We start from the raw sequence: 23864 nt of genomic DNA, 5'->3' as shown, positions 1-23864 counted from the left end.
GAAGCCTGATCTGGAATCGCAGCTTCAAAGCCAACACATTTTATGATCCCAGGCTGATCAGACACTATGTGCTGAAGCAATTAAGGCAAGATTGATACCGATATTGCTACTAACCTACCGAAAATCCCGAGCATTGTTTTGTATGAAAACATGGGCGAAATCCGGATTTTCACCCACGGTGATCGGACCGGTCCAACCAAATATTATCTCGATAGGTAATGAGTTTGTGAGTTGAATGAGCCAAAAAAAAATCGGTGGAAAATTGACGGAGATATGATCATTTCAGTTTCCTGGGTACCCGGGTACCCTATTGACATTCTACGGGTGTTTTTTTATTGCTGGCCACACTACGGTTAATGCAAAACTGCAAACTAGAAAGGTGATTTTTTCAACGGTTGGAAGTTAAATTTAATTATTTATTGTAACGACCTCCATCTAACAAAATGTCTTTAATTAATTTATTAATTCTAGCTGTACCCGGCAAACTTTGTCTTACCTACTGCGTTTTTTGACGTTTCAAGTTTCTAGCCAAGCCCAAGTAGCCGGTGGAAGAGGTATAGAAAATCGTTTTTTGAAAACTCTCAATTTGTCCATGTTTTAGGCCTCATAAACCTTCCTTGGGTGAAAACTAACAGAACAAAACTAAGACGACCAAAATCGGACCTTCCGTTCGCAAGTTATGCGCGGTCCCACGTATGCCACTGCATTTTTATATATATACTAGCTGTACCCGGCAAACTTTGTCTTGCCTACTGCGTTTTTTTTTTTTTTTTTTTTTTTTTTTTTTTTTTTTTTTTTTTTTTTTGACGTTTCAAGTTTCTATCCGAGACCAAGCCCCCAGTCACAAAATGTATGGATGACCGATTTTCAAAAACTCTCAATTTTCTCATGTTTTAGGCCTCATAAACCTTCCTTGGGTGAAAACTAACAGAACAAAACTTGGACGACTCAAATCGGACCATCCATTCGCAAGTTATGCGCGGTCCCACGTATGCCACTGCATTTTTATATATATAGATATAGATAGAATATAGATTAAATGGTGTAATTTTCAGATTATATATCTCACAAAACGCCAAAAAATTGCAACCTGATTTTTTTTAGCAAATACACATTAATACATACTAGGCATACATTGTTGTACATACTGTCGAAAATTTGGAGAGGCACCACCTTTCTTAATACTATTACAAAAGATCAAATATTTCAAAAACACCAAAATATACCTCTTGATGTGTATTTGCTAAAAATTTAAGATTGCGATTTTTGCGATCTGTGAGATATTATAATCTTAAAATTAAAATAACGGTTGAATTGAATTTCAGTCAACGAGGGTTCAATAGGAAAAGCTGTTGTTTACGATTCCAATAAGATTCCAATAAGATTTTCTTATCTAATGTCGAACACTGTTGAAAGCTTTAAATGATCGACAAAAAAAGCTCCACTCATTAGTGTCATTCGTATGTCGATCCTGCCGGCATGCACAGGCTAATAGACCACCTCACGGTGAAATTCTATCTCTTTCGCTCTTTCAGAGAGTTTGAAAACAACAGGACCAGTACCCGTCAAATTTGACAGGTGTTGGTCCTGTTGTTTTCTAATTTCCCATAGGAGAGAAAGAGAGCGATTTCTTGATGACGTCACCGTGCAATGGAGTATTGATGTTATACAAGCCCAGATAAGTTAACTACACTGAGAAATATTTCTACTCAATGGCTGAGTTGGGCTTACTCAGAAATCGAAAAATCCTTTGTTTTCTTACTCAGTTTCTGTTAAAAGTGGGACAACCCATTGGCAATGGGTTGTCCCACTTTTAGCTGAAACTGAGTAAGAATACAAAGGATTTTTCGATTTCTGAGTAAGGCCAACTCAGTCACTGAGTAGAATTTTTTCTCTGTGTAACGGTTCGTTTTACATGGGTCTGTGTCATTTAGCATAAAGTAATTTTACTTAAGGCCGTTTAGTACAAGATCACTTGGCATAAAGACATTTGGCATAACTGACACTTGGCATAATAAAAAAGGGGTCTGGTACGTTTGGCATAAGGCCGTTTGGCATAATGCCATTTGGCATAAGGACGTTTGGCATAAAGGACACTTGGCATAAAGGACGTTTGGCATAATGGACATTTGGCATAAAATGATTTCAGTAAAAAGTGAACTACATACTTAACGTAAAAGAAGGAAAAGTATTCGAAAGAAGGATAATACATTACCGTCGTGCGGGGCTACTTTTGAAATGCGGGGCTACTTTGGACACTTTTGAATATGGATTTTTTGAATTCGAAATATGGTTCAAATCTGTTTGATGTCTTTGGGACTATTATGAAGCAATAGTTTTCCCTCCATTTGGTTGAAATTATTTTTCAAACAGACCGTTTATTGCTTGTCAGGACGCGAAAAAACATCAAATAAATCAATAAAATATACATATCGTATCAGAACATTTGGTCTGTATGCATTATTTCTACAGTTAATAAATTTCAAAGGGTTGATCAATTCATTCAAAATATATCAACGTAGCATATACAATCGAATATTTGTATCGTTATACATTATAAATGACCATTTCACCCAAATAAAGGATTGATGGTCCCTTTTTTCAGGCTATTTATATAGCAACATCACGCTGCTCATAATACCAAAGGTAGCACAGAACCATCTTCAAACGCATAAATTTATTGAAATCATGTCTGATATAGTATACTACAGTATTGGTACAAAGTAGTTTTCTAAATAAAGCTGGAATATGAAATGCAATTTGGTTATAGATACAAATGTCCAAAGTAGCCCTCATTCGGTTCTATATGAGATGTGTCCGATTGGTGTATGAACAACTTTTTTGTTTATTGGTGAATTTAGTTCAAATTTTGCATACATCCTACATACATACTCACAATTATTATGTGTAAAAATTGTAGAAATCCATTCACTACTCTGGGAGTTATAATGTCATAAAGTTGAAAAACCATGAAAAAGTGTCAAAAGAAGCCCCGCACGACGGTATAATGCATTATTTTTTATGGATATAAAATGCAGACAAGAACAGCCTATATACAAAAGAAGGAACATTCCCATTCCGAAAAAAATCATATTTATGGAAGCAAAAGGTTATTTCGAAAATAAGAGATCTAATATAATGCATCAACTACAAGTTTGCCTTCTTTCGCTTGAAGGCTGTTCTTTAATTTTTCTCCAGAGGGAAAATATATCTCACATATTCTTTATGCCAAACGTCCTTTATGCCAAACGTCCTTTATGCCAAACGTCCCTTATGCCAAATGTCCCTTATGCCAAACGTCCTTATGCCAAATGGCATTACGCCATACGGGCCAAATGTCTTTATGCCAAGTGACCTTATGCCAAACGAACTTATGCCAAATGACTTGTAACAAATAAAAAGTTTTGCGGAACACGACAAATACATCGCACTCCATGTGAGGCGACATGCAACGAGTAGCTTGAAATAAAACCCTACAAATGCGTTATTTTATAAGTCGTATTATGCACCACGTTGGACGCTGCTGTGAAAATTCAACATTACATAAATTATATGCGGTTATCAAAATGGATTACGAAGATTAATCCCTGTATGAGGAAGTTTCATAATTGTTCTTGGTCCATCGGTCAATCCAGTAATCCAAACAAATTTCCAACATTTCGTATGGAAAAAAGTCTACGGTGGGGGAGGGGGATGGGTCTGAGATGGTCAAAAATGAGTCTACGTAGTTTATGGACAGCGTTTTTTGTTCACAGCGTTAGTTGCTTACATAGTTTATGTTTGGTCCAGGAGTTTCTAATCCTAAGAAGGGTACCTTGATCCGGGGAACAGTACAAGACCGTCTTCATTTTGATGTCTGTGCTAGAGGACGATTTGCTTGTCTTGTACTTGATCGTTGCTCGAAATGGCCTGAACACCACAAATGCTTATTAAAGTATAGAAACGGAAGTACAAACCACATTCTATGATACAAAATAAACTGACAAAATGCTCACAATAAATTACAAACCTAACAGACTTCATACCAAATGTCCCGGTCCCGTTTTGCATTGCTTAAGATTTGAGATACGGAATAGCAACTAATTCCGAGATAATAGGAATATGGAAAACTAATGAATTTAGATAGAGCAGCAAATGTGGTGAGGGGAAAACGCAATATATTGAATAAGTGTTTCCTATGCTTGGAACAGGTGATGAACGCTCCTAGTGGGAGTAAATGAACGTATCCCGCAATTATTTAACACACCGTCCCTTACAAGTTTCCCAATATGTTTCAGACATACCCGCAGATCTGGCTAAATACCAGTAAAGTCAAGACAGAGACATACTTACAGACACACTCGATGATACTCATGGCCACTCCGAGATCGCTCTTGTCATACGAAAACGACAGCAGCTCTTTAATCAGCTGACTTTGGGCGTCAATCGGACCCTGTTGGCTGGAAATGGCACCACCAAACTGCACTAGATGCAAGATGACCTTTAGCAGAATTTCCTTCAACTTTTCCTTCACGTTGCACTTGAGCTCGAGCCAGATGAACAATTCCAACACCAGTTTGCACACCGTCGGACCAGCCTATTGGAAAGAAAAGACGCTCCAGTGAATCAAAATTCCCAGACAAATATCCATCAAACTCACGTATCGATTGCTATCCAGCGACGAAATCGACTGATCAACACCGGAGAAGAATCGTAGCAGCATTTTTTCGAAGTTCTCATCCCCGACAATCAGATTGCCCATCTTGCGGAAGTGATTGTCGCTGGTGGCCGAATTGGAATCGATGTAGTCCGCCTCGAAGTGCGGCTTGCAGGCAAGAATCAAGCACTGGAACCCAAGGCACCACGCTCGCAGTTTAATGTTCGGGTGTGTGGCCAACGCCTTCAACAGTCCATGTACAGCGCGATCCCCGAACGGTATCTTCGGAAACGAGTATGCATTCAACCCGGGGGCACTGCTACCGGGAACCTGCTCAAGCGTTTCCCCATTGAGAGTTAGCCAAAGCTGCAGGATCTTCTCCAGGTTCAACCAGGAATCGACCAGATGCAGATCGCAAAGAATGTTATCGAACACCTCCGTCAGCATGGTGTTGGTCTCCAAGCCTTGCTGGTATTCTTCGCCGGACCACGCCTCGACGATCGATTCCGGCCAGGCGGTAAGCTCTATTTGGGTGGGGTTTAGTGGATCCGTTGCCGTTACTTGGGGTAGGCTGGCAATCAGATTGAATGTTGCCTTCATGGCTAGCCTTCGTAGGGTTATCTCTACGTTGGTGTCCAGTCCTGTTTCCAGCCGGGCATCCATGGCCGATGATACGGTTCTGCGGTAAATAAAGGGAAAATAGTGGTTATAAGCATTTTTATTAGTAGAGCATTGGCAAGGGTTTGCTAGTTGAACATTGGCTTAATCCAAACGGTTAGCATGACTGCCAGATTTGTGTATCATTCATGTAGGAGCGCACTAGAGGTGTTTACAGGAGGTTACAGTGGGTCTTTCGGGCTTTACAAGAGAATTCCAGGAGCGATGTATTCCAGAAGTATTCTGGGGGTTTTAGGAGCGTTCCAGACGTCTACTATGTGTTTAAAGGGCGTTTCACTTGATTTCAGGGGGTCCCATGAGCGTTCCAAAAGAGTTCAAGATATTTTGTGGGCGTTCTTTGAGGTTTCAGAGGTGTTCAACGGGACTTCGGGAGTATTTTAGGGTGTTCCACGGACGTTGCATGGTCTTCCAGGGATGTTCAAGGGTGCCCCAGCGGTTTTCAGGAGCTTTTCAGGGGTTTTCAGGGACGTTGTAGGGAGTTCCAGGAGCTTTTCAGGGGTTTTCAGGGACGTTGTAGGGAGTTCCAGGAATGTTCCAGGGGGTTTCGGGAACGTTCCATGGGGTTTCATGAACGTTTCAGCGGGTTTTAGGAGCGTTCCAGGGGTTTCAGAGGCATTGCAGAAAATTTCAGGGATGTTCCAGGGGTTTCTGGAGTCCCAGAGGGTTTCGGATGCGTTCCAAGGGTTTCAGAGGCGTTCCAGTGTATTTCAGGGGGTTTCAAGGGTGTTCCAGCGGTTTTCATGGGGATTCAGGAGGTTCCAGGGGGTTCAAATCGTTTTGGGGCATTCCAGGGAGTTTCAGGAACAAAGTTTGACATTTCAACCACCACCACATATGCAGGAGGTTTCAAGAGTATTCCAGGGGATTTCAGGGAGTCCCGAGGGCGTTCCTCAAGGAATGTTCTAGCAGACTCAGGGGTTTCAGTAGCGTTCCAGGGAATAACATGGGGTTTCATCAACATACCAGTGGTTTCCGGGGGTTTCGGAAGGCGTTTTGTAGGGTTTCAGGGTGCTCTAGTGGAATTCAGGGGTGTTCCAGGGAATTTAAAAGGAGGTGTTCCAGGGAGTGCTTCAGGGAATCCCAGTAGCGTTCCAAGAGGTTTCAGGGGCGTTTGATGGGGTTTCAGGGACGTACCAGAGTTTTAGCAGGTTTCAAGGATTTTTTGGAGTGTTCCAAGGGTTTTCAGTTCCAGGTGTGTTTCAAGAGAGTTCAGGGGGCTCCGAGAACGGTCCAGGGGTATTCCAAGGGGTTTCAAGGGCGTTTCATGGGGTTTCAAGGGAGTTCCAGAGTGTTCCAGCGGGTTTCATGGGGTTTCAAGAGCGTTACAGAAGTTTTACCCTGATATCACCTGAAACCCCTGGAAACCCCTCCGGAATCTTCCTGAAACTCTTTCAAGCTACAAGGAACCCCGCGGATCCCCATGTTACCCTCCGAAACCTTTCTGAAACTCCCATGAAACGTGGAAATGAAGATCAGATAAATTTGTAACTTAGATAATTTAAAATGTTCACTACCGGAGTGATTCTGTTGTAAGTAGGCTGGTAACCGCGTCGCTATGCACTTGTTAGTTAGATAAACAGTTGAGAAAATAAATCTGTTCATTCCATTGTGTAACGTTCAATAGAACAGTTCGTTTTTCCTCTGCGTATTACAATTGGTTATGGGCCCAGGACCCAAATCGGAATAAAGTTGAATAGCGGAAGTATCGTTTTTGTGAAGAATGGCGAATTCAGGAAGTTCTCGTTCCGGCCAGTTTGGAGATGGATCAGGACACGGAAGTTCGGCTGTCACAGGAAGTGTTCGAGTCAACGGAGGATCCGTGGCGCTGCCTGCCATAGAAAAGCTGCGCGGAAGAGACAACTATTCAACTTGGGCCTTTGCTATGCGGATGATTCTAATCCGGGAAGGAAGCTGGAATGCCGTAAGCAACGACGAAGGATTGAGCGAGGACATCAAGCAACGTGCACTGGCAACAATTTGTTTGAGCCTTGAAAGCTATAACTACAGCTCAGTACAGGACGCAGCCAACGCGAAGGAAGCTTGGAAGAAGCTGGAGGCGGCCTTTCAAGATAGCGGATTAACCAGGAAGATTGGATTACTGCGGAAATTCACGTCGGTGCGTCTGGTAAACTGTGCAAGTGTAGAAGCTTACGTCGACGAACTCATGAGCACGAGCCATAAGCTGGCGTCAATCGGATTTAAGGTGGACGATTCCTGGCTAGCTGCAATCCTCTTGATGGGACTTCCCGATCAATATGAGCCGATGATTATGGGGCTTGAAGCATCAGGAGCGGCATTGACGGCGGACGCTGTAAAAGCTAAAATATTGCAAGATGTGAAGCTGGAACGTGGTCCGGTAAGCAGCAATACCGAAGGAGCTTTGTACAGCAAAGGGAATGTGAAGAAATCCAGCTCATCGAAGTCGAAGGACAGGACGGACTCAAGAATTTGTTTCAATTGTCAGAAGCCAGGTCACTTTGCTGCGAAATGTCCAGAGAAGAAATCTACGATGAAGCCGAGCAAGTCCAAGGGACTTTGCAGTATTTTTGCGATTGGAAACGTGAAGACGAGCGAATGGTACTTTGACTCCGGCGCGACCTGTCACATGGCGAGGGCGGAACAAAGATTTATCGATGAAGAGGCGATGAACCATGATGTCGGAACAGCTAACAACAGCAGTATGAAGGCAATTGCGAAAGGTTCTGTATCCCTGGATGGCAGTGAAGGTTGTGTGAATGTCGGAAGCGTGCTCAAGATACCGGATTTGGCTACTAATTTACTATCCGTAAGTACGATTTGCAAACGTGGTCACAAGATGATTTTTACGGCGGACAAATGTGAAGTATGGGACGAAGATGGAGAACTGATTATCACTGGTGTTGAAGATGGTGGGCTGTACCGAGTGAACCGTCAAGAACAAGCTTTCCTCACGAGCGGTATTGAACTGTGGCACAGACGCCTTGGACATCTCAACGAAGCAAGTCTGAAGAAGCTGAAACAAATTGCTTGTGGTATCGATTTCGAGAATGAAGCCTTAGCCAGCTGTGTATCCTGTCTGGAAGGTAAGCAAGTGCGACAACCGTTTCCAAGCAGCGAATCGAGGACCGAGGAACTACTGCAGTTGGTGCATTCAGACTTATGTGGTCCAATCGAAGTTCCGTCGAAAGGAGGCAGCCGCTATTTTATGACGTTTGTGGACGATGCCAGCCGGAAGGTGAATGTTTCCTTTCTCCAGAATAAAAGTCAGGCGTTTGAAGCATTCAAGATTTTTAAAGCCAAGGCTGAGAAGCAAACCGGTAAGCAGATCAAAATTGTACGATCGGATAATGGCACGGAATATGTGAATGGAGAGTTTCGCCAACTGTTTCAAGCCGAGGGTATTCGTCACCAAACAACATGTCCATACACGCCGCAGCAGAACGGCGTTGCTGAGAGAATGAATCGTACTCTGGTAGAGAAGGCTAGATGTTTGTTGAACGACGCTAAACTAGGCAAAGAGTTTTGGGCAGAAGCAATATCGACTGCAGCATATTTGGTAAATCGAAGTCCGTCACGAGCGTTGGAAAACAAGACACCTGAAGAAGCCTGGTCTGGTACAAAACCCAACCTGAAGCACCTGAAGATTTTCGGATCAAGTGTAATGGTTCACGTTCCCAAAGTCAAACGGCGGAAATTGGATCCCAAATCCAGGAGAGCCATTTTTGTTGGATAGTGTGAAGACACTGAAGGCTACAGAGTGTATGACCCAGCCAGCGACAGCTTCGAAATCAGCCGAGATGTAGCAATGTTGACTGAAGGCGTTCAAGTGTCGGAAGCGAGCCGTACCGAATCCGTCAAGCCCGTAGAATTCATGGAATTGTATTTCGAAGACGTTGTTGTTCCTGCGATAGAATCTGTGGAACAATACTGCGAACGGGCCGACGATAGCTTGGGAAGCGAAGATTTTGAGGATGCTTGCGATGAAGTTGCGCTCCACCGCAAACAAGTAGACCAGCTGATGAAATGCAGCAAGGGTTAAGGCGCAGCGGTCGGGAGCGCCGATGTCCAGGCAAGTATAACGATTTTATTTCTTATGGTTCATTTACTGGCGGAACCGTTTCCTCTCAGATGCCAACGAACGATGCGAATCCAACTGATGATCCAACGAGTTACGAGGAAGTCCTGCGTCGGCCGGATCGAAAGCGCTGGATCGAGGCTATGAAGGACGAGATGAAATCCTTGTACGAGAACCAAACGTGGGTCCTGGACAATCTCCCAGAAGGACGGAAGGCGATCAAAAACAAATGGGTGTTTAAGACGAAGCGTGGTCCCGATGGAAGTATTCAACGATATAAAGCGCGACTTGTGGTGAAGGGATGTTCTCAACGCCCAGGGATGGACTACGACGAGGTATACTCTCCAGTAGTAAGGTATGCGACGGTGCGTTTCTTGATGGCAATGGCAGTGAAACATGACCTGGACGTAGATCGAATGGATGCGGTGACAGCATTTCTCCAGGGTGAGCTGAATGACGAGGACATTTTCATGATGCAGCCGGAAGGATTTCCTGAAGTGACCGGCAAAGTCTGCAAACTCAAGAAAGCGCTTTATGGTCTGAAACAATCTAGTCGAGTGTGGAACATGCAGCTTGATGTCGTCCTGAAAGATTTCGGCCTTAACCGTTCAAGCGTTGATCCGTGTTTATACTGGATGATTCGTGATGACCAGATGATGTTTGTTACCATATACGTGGATGATTTCCTGATATTTACCAATGATCGGAATTTGAAGAAGCAGTTGAAGAGATACCTATGCACAAGATTCAAAATGAAAGACTTGGGAGAAGCAAAGTGTTGTCTAGGAATACGGATTTCGAGGAATCGTGCGGAAGGCAAGCTTTGGCTGGATCAACAGAGATACGTTGAAGAAATAATCGAGAGGTTTGGCATGGCCGATTCTCACCCAGTTACTACACCTACCGAACCAAGCGTTAAATTGGATAAATCGATGGCACCCAAAAACCAGACTGAAAAGGAGGAAATGGATCGTGTACCTTTCAAAGAAGCGGTTGGATGTCTATCATTCGTAGCACAAGTGACTCGTCCGGATATCTCGTATGCTGTTAACGTTGTAAGCCAATATTCTTCGAACCCCGGAAGGCAACACTGGGAAGCCGTGAAAAGAATTATACGATATCTGAAGGGAACAGCGGAGAAGAAACTGGAGTATTCAAAGCAAGGATCCCCTGATATCATTGGATATAGCGATGCAGATTGGGGAGGAGATCCGGACAATCGCAAGTCTACAACCGGATATGTTTTCACGATGCAAGGCGGAGCAATCTCTTGGTGTGTCAAGAAGCAACCAACGGTGGCTTTATCCTCTTGTGAAGCGGAATATATGGCACTATATCGCGCTATCCAGGAAGGCATGTGGTGGAACACATTGCGTACTCAAATTTTCGAAGAAGGACCTATTACCATTTTCTGCGATAACCAGTCCGCAATCTCCATCGCTGGTAATGAAGCATACAATCCTCGCACAAAGCATATCAGCATTCGTTACCATTTCGTGCATGACAGTTTACGGCAAGGTGAAGTCAAACTTGGCTATATTCCAACCAACGAGCAACCTGCGGATGGCTTTACAAAACCGATTGCAGTATTGAAGCAAAAGAAGTTCTGTAAGCTCATAGGCGTCGCGGATTAGGGAGGAGTGTTGTAAGTAGGCTGGTAACCGCGTCGCTATGCACTTGTTAGTTAGATAAACAGTTGAGAAAATAAATCTGTTCATTCCATTGTGTAACGTTCAATAGAACAGTTCGTTTTTCCTCTGCGTATTACAATTGATTCGTTAACAATTAGAGAGAATCGGTTAACATTAGGATGAACTAGCTGGACGCGTTCAACATTTGGGTTCCAGACATCCGATACAAATGTTCTGTTTTCCCTTAGAAAATTGAATTTAAGGGAAAACCAAATTCATTGGGAAGTAATGACCCGTCGCCGCCGGCTATTGTTATATTGTGTTTTGTTTATCCTTTTCCAAATATAACCTCACAACCCTCTGATGTTTTAGGGGTAGGCGGGGCAATATGGACACCCGGGGCAGAATGGACACCCTCAATATTTTGAAATATGCAAACTTTTTTGAACTTTTAATGAATGGAAAATATAGTCCATTTGTCTAAAACGTAGTTTCAGGAAAGAAACATTCGAAATTAAAATTGTACTTGATTTTAAACGAAAAAGTTGCGTCCTCCGTTTTTTGTGCATGGAAATTATGATTTTCATACCATCTAAAATAAGATTTAGTGATTAATTTATTGCAGGTCGATTAAAACCTGATATTTCTAGAACACATGCAAGTAGTTTTGCTGTATCTACATGCTTAACATGTTTATATTTTCTTCTTTATTATATCAAAAATCAAGTTTGGAAATATCTTCTGCTGCCGGGGCAAAATGGACACTCACCTTTTTGAAAGAAGCGGCAAGGGAAAAATATAACCTAAATCACAAACCAAACAAATTCTTCGATTTCATTATATTTTCGGTCAAATGTTCACTGTAGTAGACATAAGGTGAAACAAATTGGTTAAAAACGACAGAAGTGGAAAATAGTTGTTCTAGGCACAGCTGTACATGCCGACAAAAACAAAGCTTTATCCAAAACAGCCTGAATTTAAATTAACTGAACAAACATGAACTACTTCGGCGTATTATTCATCCATAATAGTTGTTTTGTAATGAAATGACTGTATAGGTGTAAATAATGTACGAAATTCGTAAAAGTCTCATGGTGTTCATATTGCCCCATGGGGGTGTCCATTCTGCCCCGTATGCTTGAAGACGGTCATGAAAAACTAACATTTTTCATAACATTTTTTGAAGTGGATAAATCATTTTTCTTCGTGAGCATTCTCATGCAATAGATGCTAAATAGACTTTAAAAGGATACATGTATCAAAAAACTAAACTTTTTTGACATCTTGCCAGGTAAAGTTGGCAAAAACCTTAGGGTGTCCATATTGCCCCGCCTACCCCTACTACATAAATTCAAAACGATCGATCCAAACGTGTTCGATGGAAATTCTGCCAGTGTTACGTCTGTTTGTCTGATGTATCTACTATGAATCTACCATCAAAGCATGTGCACTACTTACTTGTACAAAAAGGTCATCCCGTTCCTGCCGCTGCTAACCGTAGCGCTGGCATCCTTCTTGAAGACCCGCTTTTCCCGTTCCAGAATATCGTCCAGAATCAGAATGTCTTCCATGTCGGCGTCGTCGCACTCCATCAGCGAGGGAAGCTGATTTTTAACCGCGTCCGCGTAGCTGATGTCCTTCGAAACCTGAACACTGTGCGGAACCGGTTTGAAGGCGGTGTCAGGCGGCACCGGGGGTCGGGCCGCCGATGTACCCGCGGCTTCCGACGATGTGGTCGCCTCGTCACCGGAAGAATTCCCAGAGTCGTTTTCATCGTCCTTGTAGTTTTTGTCGGCTTCCAGGACGTCCTGGAGTAGGCAGGTGATGGCATGGACGGCCCACGGCTGCTGTTGGTTTTCCCAAACCGCTATCCGAACCAGCTGTAGTAGTTGATTGGTGGTAATGATCTTGGACAGCTGCACCACTGGTCTACAAGCCAGAACAAGTCGGGCGATAATTTTACAGGTGATCAGGAATAGGTCCATATTGCAGGTGAAGTCCATACTCAGAATCAAACCGATCAGTCCTCGGATCACCACGATTATGTTACCGATTTTCAGCGATTTCAGACCCTTGTCAAAAGCCGTTTCGTTGTCGTTGGTACTACTTTCGGAGCTGTTGTCCTTCGAACCACTTCCGCTACTACCGGACTGGGAACTTCGCGAAGCTCCATCTCCACTGGGAATTTTAACCGATTTAGCTTTGGTGATTTCGTTGAAGTAATCCCCAAACGATTGTTTGACACTGTTCTGCAGCTTCTTCAGTTGATTCTCGTGTTGCTTCAAGGCTATCTCCAGCTTGCTGGCCGGGGTTTGTAGCGGTTCCGAGTTTATCATATACATCTTCTCGGTAACGGCATTACCGTTGCCCCCGCCGGTCAAACTAGAAGTGTAGTGTTTACTCTGCAGGAACCGTTTCTTGAACGTCCTGGTCAACGTTCGTAGCCCACCGCTTCCCATGTTGAGCCGCGCCTTTACCATGTCCGTCTCGCCAGACATGAAATCCCACCGAATGTTGCTCTGGTCCTTTTTTCCATCGGCAATTCCGTCGTCCAAGCAAACCGACAGGAACAGCAGGATCCATCCCAGCAGATTCAAGTCCGTGTTGCACCAAATATTCAAACCACTGGCGCTGTTCTGCGACAGCGGGGCAAGCAGAGTTGCCAGACTTTTCAGAATGGCATCGATAACGATCGATCGGCAGCTTCCCATTGAAATGCTCTTGCGTCCGAGGTATGTCAGCAGGAAAAATACCCGATCCTGCGGGAAAATCCGGCTGTTCTGGGACGAGTACAGCTTGAGGAACTTGTCGGCGAGGAATTCACCCCACCACGGTTGGAAGCAGCACATACGAACCAGCATCGAGCAGGTAGCCAGCTGAATGTGGGTATCGCCATTGATGACCAGGGTGTCGAACAGTAGATTGCACGTCTCCAGGTCGAAGTACGGATATATGTTGGCCACGTTCTGGACGCCATAGGTGGTGATCAGGTGCAGGAGGGTTTCGATGAGGCACTCGCTTAAGACGCGTAGTTTGTCGGTGTAGATGGATGACAGGTCCGGACCGGATTTGAGTTGCTTGGGAGGGTCGGGTACCGAGGCGGGAAGTTTGATACGGTCGATTACCCGTTTGATGACGTTGAGCTGATGCTGGAAAGCCATGCATTCTTCGTAGACAGCGTACACTTTGGCGTTGTCTTGGAAGGACGCCGAGTTGGAGCTGCCGGAGCCGGCTTGGTCTCCGTTGTTCTCCCTGATTCTGTTAAGGAATGCTTGCATATGGGCTATGTTGGAAGATTCGCTGTTGATCAGCGGTTGTAGCAAATCCATGAGCTTACTGCTAGACAGACAGTATCGGCAGTGAACGTCTTCGTACAGGGCTTTGAGAATTTTGACCTGAGCTGGCAGATTGTTCTTTTTGTTTTTCAGATACTTCATAACGGGATCGGCGTAGCCTTCCCGATCAAGGATAACGATATGCCCGTAGAATGATCCCATGGGAATGCGACAGCGGGTTGCGGACATTCCGTATCGACCGGTTATGGTGATCTTCAGATACCGACATATGGGTGGAGGTTGGAGATCGCTCAGGACCAGAGTCCGTGAGCCAATGTCCTGGGAAACCACCAGCCGAACACTGTCGGCCTCCTCCTCGAAGCACCAGATGTCGATGAAGAGCGAAGCCAAATCCGAACAGGCCGGAATGATCAAATCAGTCAGCATAATTGGTGCGCCAAAGTCCAGGGTTATGTAACGCATCGCTCCGGAGTGCATTCGTTCCACGACGATCATCTGTTTCGGGGGCGTGCTGAGCAGTTTGTGCCACGGCAGCCCATTGGCGTTTTCGTCGGCGTTGCTGTCCTCGAAGAATTCCTGAATTTTGTTGTTCAGAGCGATGGACGCCTGAGGTTTTTCCTCAATGATCGAGGAATTGTTGACATTTCCTCCGACAAACACCATCCTGGGCTCAGTGCCGGACGGACCCCAACCTCCTTCTATTTCAGTGAAATTCCCATTCTGCGCATCGATTTCCTCAGCCGACGACTTTTTCGCTTCATTGTAATCATCCTTCATCTTGTGCTTCTTCAACGCCGAGTAGAAGATCTTATCCACCAGAATGTTTTTCACGTTGTTCATCATGTCGTCATCCAGATTCTCTTTCTCGTCCAACTTGATATGATTCTGCACCGGCTCAATATTGTTTTGCGCAGTATTCTCCATCAGGAAATCATCGATGATGTTAGTGGCTTGCATACTACTGGCGTCTACATTCTCCAGCCGCGTTGCATCCGACGTCGAACTGCACACGTAGTGCAGCGGTTCGACTTCCAACAAGCCCTTGAAATGATTCCCGATTCCCCTCCTCCTCAGCTGCAACGGAAGAAACTTCAGCTCGGATCCATCCGCAATGCAAACCGATCGCAAATCGATCGACTGATTGTTCGCCCCGGTTCCGGTTGTTTTCGTGATCGAGCAGGTATACGTCACGTTCGTGCTCTTCGACGCCAACGGTTGCGAGTCGAATATTTCCGACTCAAACGGCGCACCATACAGCCCAAACCTCGTCCGGAGCAGCGCCGTGTAGGGATTGGTTCGCTTCCGCATTTCACCGGCCACATCCTTCAGTATGGAAATGCACTTTTCCGAAATGGATCCATGGGAATCGCACGTGGATGTGCCCGAAATGAGCAGCGTAAACCAACGTAGCGCACCGGCATGGTTCGAGTGGACAATCTCCGGCAGGCAGGTGATGATCGCTTGTTTCAGTGACTTTTCGAACGAATTGCACACGTCCTTGACGATCATATTCTGGGCACCACTGGAATTGAAAGAACGAAATACATGTACAACACCTTAAATATCCACGTTTGTGAAAATTTACGCTGAACAATCATACTTACTCCAAAGCCACGCTGACAAACTTGACGCACTTGTGCGCAATGCTCCGGTTACCCCTCACCACACAGTGGCGAATGATTTCCTCCAGGTGGCGCTCCACAATCTGCACGCACTCCGACTGCTGCACGTTGATGTCGCTGGACGCGACATCTTTGACCTCGGCCGATGGCACCACCTTTTTGGCAAACGGATTCTTCGGATACCGATAGCGCACCATGCGGATCGACACGATCCAGATCAGTATGTCGAACAGGACGTTCTGGTGCAGCTGGATGGTTTCCTCCGCGCTGTACAGCAGCTTGAGCAGGTTCCTTAGCAGCAGGTTGGAGTCCAGCATGGCCAACCGTTGGGCGCGTTCGTTCTCGATTTTGTACACCTGCCGCGTCGACCGGACGGTGACGGAAATTTCGTTCAACCAGTCGCAGCCTGGAAATGTTTCGGGATTAGATTAATGGACCCTAACAGATTTTTCGCATTTGAATCAAATTACATGAAGTTGAAATTAAAAATCGGTGGCAGACAGCGGATAAAACTCTTGTTAGTAATGACAATGAAAACTGCGGTGGGTTGCAGTTAACTTGCAAGTCGCTGGTTAGTTTAAAAGGAAGAAAAACAATTATTTTGTAGAAAAACTTTTAGAGGCGCCATGAAACTTGTTTTCTTAGTTTAAATTCATTCGATGACATATTTGCTTTGCTACTGTGGGATAGTTCCGTTTCTCATAGGTAAGTAAAATAAGAGTGCATTTTTGGTTATGCCAAATATCATTAATTCATTTCATTTATTTAGTATTACATCAAATTCAAGATAAAACTGAATCAACAATATTTCTCCATAATACACGGTTCGTGGCTGCCGCTCTCCATCCTCGGTCGCACCCGATGCTCGCCAAGTCACGCTACACCTGGTCCGCCCATCGTGCTCTCTGCGCTCCACGCCTTCTTGTGCCAACCGGATCAGTTGCAAACACCAGCTTTGCAGGGTTGTTGTCCGGCATTCTTGCAACATGCCCTGCCCACCGTATCCTTCCGGCTTTTGCCACCTTCTGGATGCTGGGTTCGCCGTAGAGTGCAGCGAGCTCGTGGTTCATCCTTCTCCACCGCACACCGTTCTCCTGCACACCGCCGAAGATCGTCCTTAGCACGCGTCGCTCGAAAACTCCGAGTGCTTGCAGGTCCTCCTCGAGCATGGTCCATGTCTCGTGCCCGTAGAGGATTACCGGTCTTATCAGCGTTTTGTACATGGTGCATTTGGTGCGTGGGTGAATCTTTTTCGACCGCAGTTTCTTCTGGACCCTGTAGTAGGCCCGACTTCTGCTGATGATGCGCCTCCGAATTTTCACGACTCACGTTGTTGTCAGCGGTCAGTAAGAATCCGAGGTAGACGAATTGCTCCACCATCTCGAAGGTATCCCCGTCTATCGTAACATTACTACCCAGACGGATCCGGTCGTGTTCGGTTCTGCCTAATAGCATGTACTTTGTTTTGAACGCATTCACCAACAGTCCGACCTTTGCTGCTTCGCGTTTCAGGCGGGTGTACAGTTCTGCCACCGTTTCAAATGTTCTGGCAATAATGTCCATTGTCCGGATTTTGTGAAAATCGTTCCCCGGCTGTTGAGCCCGGCTCGTCGCATCACACCTTCCAGCGCGATGTTGAAGAGTAGGCATGATAGTCCATCACCTTGTCGCAGTCCCCGGCGAGATTCGAATGAACTGGATAGTTCACCCGAAACCCTTACGCAGTTTTGAACACCGTCCATCGTTGCTTTAATCAGTCTAGTCAGCTTCCTAGGAAAGCCGTTTTCGGCCATGATTCTCCATAGCTCTGCGCGGTTGATACTGTCGTATGCCGCTTTGAAGTCGATGAACAGGTGATGCGTTGGGACCTGGTATTCATGGCATTTCTGGAGGATCTTTGTCGTACGGTAAAGATCTGGTCCGTTGTCGACCGGCCGTCGATGAAGCCGGCTTGATAACTTCCCACGAACTCATTCGTTTTAGGTGACAGACGACGGAAGATGATCTGGAATAGCAATTTGTAGGCAGCATTCAAAATAGTGATCGCCCTGAAGTTCTCACATTCCAAATGGTCGCCTTTCTTGTGAATGGGGCAGATTACCCCTTCCTTCCACTCCTCCGGTAGCTGTTCGGTTTCTCAGATCCTGACTATCAGCCGATACAGACAGGTGGCCAACTTTTCTGGGCCCAGCTTGATGAGTTCAGCTGCGATACCATCCTTACCAGCTGCTTTGTTGGTTTTGAGCTGGTGAATGGCATCCTTAACTTCCCTCAGCGTGGGAGTTGGTTCATTTCCGTCCTCCGCTGCACTGACGTCGTCGTTTCCTCCGTTTCCATGGGCTCCCGTGCCTACGTTCTTCACGCCGTTCAGGTGCTGATCGAAGTGCTGCTTCCACCTTCCGATCACCTCACGTCCATCCGTCAAGAGGCCTGCGTCCTTATCTCTGCATATTTAGGTTCTGCACTCTTCGTCGAATCATTCGTTCCGTCGATTCCGTTCCACGTACCCGATGGTGCTCTCGGCTGCGTCGTTGATGGCTGCTTTCACTGTACTCCAGCAGTCCTCTAGAGGGGCCTCATCGAGCTCGCCCTCGTCTGGCAACGCGGCCTCGAGATTCTGCGCGTATGCTGAGGCGACATCCGGTTGCTTCAGTCGCTCTAGGTTGTAGCGTGGCGGTCGCCGGTATCGTACATTGTTGATGACGGAGATTTTTGGGCGCAGTTTGACCATCGCCAGATAGTGGTCGGAGTCGATGTTGGCGCCACGATAGGTCCTGATGTCGATAATGTTGGAGAAGTGCCGTCCGTCAATCAGAACGTGGTCGATTTGAGATTCCGTCTTCTGTGATGATCTTCAGGTGTAACGATAAGAGAGGCTGTGTTGGAAAAAGGTGCTACGTATGGCCATATTTTTGGAGGCGGCGAAATCAATGAGTCGTAGGCCGTTTTCGTTCGTCTGCTGGTGGGCGCTGAACTTACCAATCGTCGGTCTGAATTCCTCCTCCTGGCCTACCTGAGCGTTCAAATCACCTATGATGATCTTGACGTCGTGGCTTGGGCAGCGATCGTACTCGCGTTCGAGCTGCGCGTAAAATGCGTTCTTGTCATCATCAGTACTTCCGGAGTGTGGGCTGTGCACGTTTATTATGCTGAAGTTGAAGAATCGGCCTTTGATTCTCAATCTGCACATTCTTTCGTCGATCGGCCACCAACCAATCACGCGCCTCTGCATATCACCCATCACGATGAAAGCTGTTCCCAGCTCGCGTGTGTTGCCGCAGCTCTGGTAGATGGTATGATTACCTCTAAACGTTCGCACCATGGATCCCGTCCAACACACCTCCTGCAGCGCTACGATGCCGAGCCCGCGGCCCTTCAGTAGATCGGCGAGTATGCGGGTGCTCCCAATGAAGTTGAGAGATCGGCAGTTCCACGTACCGAGTTTCCAATCGCAAGTCCTTTTTGTTCGCTGGGGTTGTTGCCGTTGGTCTCGGTTCGTATTATTCTGTTGCTGATTTTCCGTTACAATGGTTTTTTACGGCTGGCTCGTAGGGCCTGACACCAACCCCCTACTTTCCGGAGGACCATAAGCACAGTTGAGCTTAGAGTCCTTCCCTGGCACTCGGACGTAGATCAGCCGCCCCTAACATGGGGATCAGACGCTGTTGTGAGCCGCTCCTCCTGGAGAACAGACGCCATTGTATCTGGTGTTGATATGTTTTGTCCGTCTGGTTCCTCTCTCGGCGTTTGGTATAGAGATGCAACTCTGGTAGTGGTAGTCATCCTCGATTATCACAGGGTCCTCGCCAAGTTCTTGCATCAGCTTCAGTAGCCAGACTAGCTTCTTGCTTGCTTCAGCAGATGCGACATATCGGTGGACGACAAGGTTACGCACTAATGCTTTCGTGCTGTTCAGCTGGGAAGTGGAACCATTTCGGCAGGGCTCCTTTTGTGCTATCACTCAGCCAATTTTAAACCAATTGACACAGTTTTTGAAACGGGGTGAGATATGTATAGTATCTAGCCGTGTACAAAATTTCAAGTTAATTGGCGAAAAGTGCCCGAAATATCGGCCACTGCCCAAGTGCCGAGCTTGAACAAGGAACCGAAATTCGATTTCTGATCGATGCGATCACCAGCCCAACATGTGTCAGCGTAGCCCTCTAGATGACCAGCTCCTCCTAGTAGCAGCTTCAGTCCAGCGGTTCCCTTCAAGTACCACAACGCTCGCTCCGTTTCCGTCCAGTCGCTCTTCATTGGCCTGCTGACCTTACACCGGAGGATGGACGGCCGAATGTATATAGCGACTTAGAGTAAAGCGCATACTAGACTCTGGTATTTCTCGGTGGTGGCCATTATCTTCTCCTTTTGCTTTGCGGTGACGTAGCTAAGATCCTTCGGTATCTGTGACGGTTTTACATACTGGATCTCGAATATAGTTAAAACCTTCGTTATGAAGCTTTTTTGACAGAAATCCTCCGTCTTATCGCCAGACATGGATGTCGAGATACTGCTTCACATTACCCAGACCAGTAATCTTCAATCTTCTTTTCCAGGTGTTTCCGTACTCACTGGTACTCTGTGTCGTCTTCGGTGGCGATCAACATGTCATCTACGTAAAGAAGGATGAACGACATGTCAGCCTTCACAAAAAGGCAGCTGTTAGCTTCCGTAGCTTCGCAACCAGCTCCTTCAAGACATCGGTGATGCTCAGGTTCCAGACCCTTCCAGCTTGCTTAAGTCCATATAAGGTCCTCCTCAAATGGCACACATCTTCCGGATTCCCGCATTCATTCCCGGGCAGCTGCCGCATGTAGATGGTTTCCGAAAGCTTGTCATGCAAATGCGCCATCTTGATATCGATATGCTTCACTTGCATCTTCCATTGAGCTGCAATCGACAATAGTGCTCGGAAAGTGGTGTGCTTCGTAACTGACGCGTGGACCTCATCGTAGTCGGTACCAAATTTTTGGCTGCATCTTTTCGCGGCGAGTCGAGCCTTGTACCTCGCCACACTCCTATACTCGTCAAACTTCTTCTGAAAAAACACCGACAGCCTATCGGTTTCCGGTTAGAGTATAAACGCATGATGTCCCAGGTGAAGTTTTCTTGCTGAGCTGTATACTCTTCATCTATCGTAGTCTTCCACTGTTCCCACTCTGGATTCGATAGCGCGTCTGATAGCAAATTGTGGTTCCTACGTTTGCTGACTCATCAGGTTGCCGGTTTCACGTAACCATTTCGATTCCGGCACTCCCTTGTTCGGTCGGCTTGACACATGTATCGGCGTGCTCGTTGACGATAATCCTTTCGGTGCGTTGAGGCGTCGTTCATCAGCAAAGATATTCTTCGTGCAATTCAATGAACGTACCGTTCTCATCTTCTTTCTCATTCGGATCTGACCGACCCGAAGCAAATTCTCCTTCATCGTTCGCTGGTTCACCGAGAACGTCTCGACGATAACAAAAAGGAATTAGCTTTTATATTGTCGGTCGAAGGGAAGTGCTCGATGGCATGAACCAAGCATTACGACTACTGATGACGCACCCGGTAACGTCTACGGTATGCCTTCTGATGAGGCTGGAAATTTGAAAGTCATCTTCCGTGTTGCTACATCCAAGTTTGTTCTCCTTCGTGATCCACACAAACGCGTCAACTCTATATGGTGACACGTGACTCATGTACAACTCTTCCCCCACCACGCTTGGTGTGGTGTAACCTCCAGTGCCCTATTCGGTAATCGATTTTAAAGGTAATTCACCATGTTTACAGTCGCTGCCCAGTACTTCGCCGGTAGTTCTGCACTAGTGATCCTCAGCCTAACTGTCTTTGCGGGCCAAAATTGAGTTTTGAAAAGAGACTGCGGGCCGCAAGTCATTCCAGAGTTTATTTTCAACCATTTTCAAGATTCAACACAAAATTCATTTGTTTAATTTTTTGAAACTATTGAACAAGGGGCAAAGATCTTAAAATATCGTAGGGAATTAAAACAGGATTTTCAAAACCGTAACATTTAGGTTCATTTCAGATTCATTTCAGAATGAATTGTAGGGATTTCAGGATTCTGGGAAAAATTTTCGGAAAATTTGTTGGAGATAACTGAGATCCTTGATGATTTTTTTTAGTTTTTCTTGCGTAATTTATTGGGAAGCCAATGAAGAAAAACCTGCAGACATGATTTCCTGAGCAATGTGTGCAAGTATTTGTAGCCGATATAGAATAGATATTTTAAGATGAATTCTCAAAAGTATTGCTAGGGAAATGAAGACTGAATAGTATCTTGCCTAATCCCTGAAGTTTTTAGCTAAATTCCAGAAGTTTGGGCAACACTTGCTTTTACGAGAACTTGCAGGCAAAAATTCTGTAAAATTTTTTGGAATAATTTCTTGATAGAAGTGCTGTAAATAAAAAACTTTCAAAAATCTTAAAAATATCTTCATGATATGGGCAAAATTTCAGTAGTTAATATTCATTCTCGTATTCATTTACACGAAAGTTTTAAAATATGGTGAAATTTCCGATTTCTTAATGGAACTTATGAGTGGGCCGCTTTCTAATACATTTCAAAATCAGTTCGCGGGCCGCACAAAACCTGGTTGAGGGCCGCATGCGGCCCGCGGGCCGCAGTTTGGTGACCACTGTTCTGCATCATGCACCACGCCGTTTCGTCAAACATGCGGTTTTTGCAATCTTGCTTAAAGTACTTCTTCAGGGATCAATTCTTGAACTCGCCACCGTTGTCGCAGGGAAAGATCTTCGGCGGTCTACCGAACGTCGTCCTCACCTCTATTACGAAATCCCTCAGCTCATCCTCAACGTCACGTCCGCATGGATCAGGTCCAACGATTGCTGAGATTACTTCTTGGCCTTCTTCGGAAACCTGAGTCTTGCGAATTTCGCTTTTTGACAGCACTTACACACGGATCGAATGCCGCAGTCCCCGAGGAGCACTGTGGTCGCTAATTTGTGCTTGAAAAGCTTCTGAACGGCATTGTTGTTTCGGTGGTCGAGCTTTCTGTGTCACACGACTTTTTTGCGGGTGGTTTTATTCGAATCCAGTCCCCATCGCGGTGAAAGCGCAGTTGCCATTCGTCTCACTAACCGCTTTCGCTTTGGATGGATTTTTCCGGTTTCTCTGGTCGCTTTTGGTGTCCGATTCTTGATCACTGGCTTGCTTCCGGCACTTCCCCTGCTTGTTTGTTACAGGAGAGATGCCCGTAAACTTCATCCATTTCGTCCTCGTGCTTCTACATGTCATCGCCTTTCCAGTACCGTTTGCAATCTAACTCATGAGATACGATACTTTGAATGTCAGCGTTAGCTTCTCGAAATGGTCTTTCAGTCTGTCCAATGCTTCGCGTACTGTTTTCATCTGTTTGATTAGGCCATGCTGGCTGCTCTCCATCAAAAGACCGATTTCGCTTGCGCACGCTCGCTGGTCTCCGACCAAGCTTCAACGGCAGCAATATTTCCCAGAGCGTTTTCCGTCGCAGCCACTTCTTCTGGTCGTGGCTTGATGATGAATTTCCAGAGGTCTTCCCGGATCAGCAGCAATGGAACACTTAAATAACTAAAACGTCCGCTATGGAATGAACAGATAGCGCCACCGTAGCCTTGTATGATAGACATAGCTCCACAGCCGTCACAATGTTTATGTCCATATACGGTGGCGCCTCTATTTGCATGCGATGAACGCTAGAAAAGTTGGTTTCATTGATCTATTCGGTGCTGAACTTCCAGCTGGTGTAATTCGATCCATTCAGCTTCGGAACATGAACTTTCTCAATTTCGGAAACATTTTCCACTTGTTGAATGGTTACTACGACAACGGATGCCCAAACGCTGGGCCCACAACCTCTTGAGAAGTTGAAATGAAAGTTCAGCCGACTGGGTTGATGGTCTAACAATAATTGATCATTGGGGAGGTATTTCTAATTGACTACAAAC

The 23864-nt window shown here is 45.7% G+C and overlaps 1 protein-coding gene across 6 annotated transcripts in view; it reads right to left on the bottom strand.

The window, feature by feature from the left end:
• The window catches only part of LOC109411403 (baculoviral IAP repeat-containing protein 6), an 86764-nt gene that overhangs the window by 28379 nt on the left and 34521 nt on the right, over positions 1-23864 (bottom strand). For all 6 annotated transcript variants that reach the window (XM_029860329.2, XM_062846670.1, XM_062846671.1 and 3 more), the window contains 4 exons: positions 15900-16323; positions 12458-15817; positions 4640-5315; positions 4333-4576 (listed from right to left, as the gene is read on the bottom strand). In XM_029860329.2, the coding sequence (XP_029716189.2) occupies positions 4333-4576; positions 4640-5315; positions 12458-15817; positions 15900-16323 (4704 nt within the window). The remainder of the gene's footprint in view (positions 1-4332; positions 4577-4639; positions 5316-12457; positions 15818-15899; positions 16324-23864) is intronic.

This window comes from Aedes albopictus, chromosome 1 (assembly GCF_035046485.1).
Source record: "Aedes albopictus strain Foshan chromosome 1, AalbF5, whole genome shotgun sequence".
NCBI lineage: Eukaryota > Metazoa > Arthropoda > Insecta > Diptera > Culicidae > Aedes > Aedes albopictus.
The sequence above is the reverse complement of the archived record's forward strand: the minus strand, read 5'-3'. Positions and strand labels throughout refer to the sequence as shown.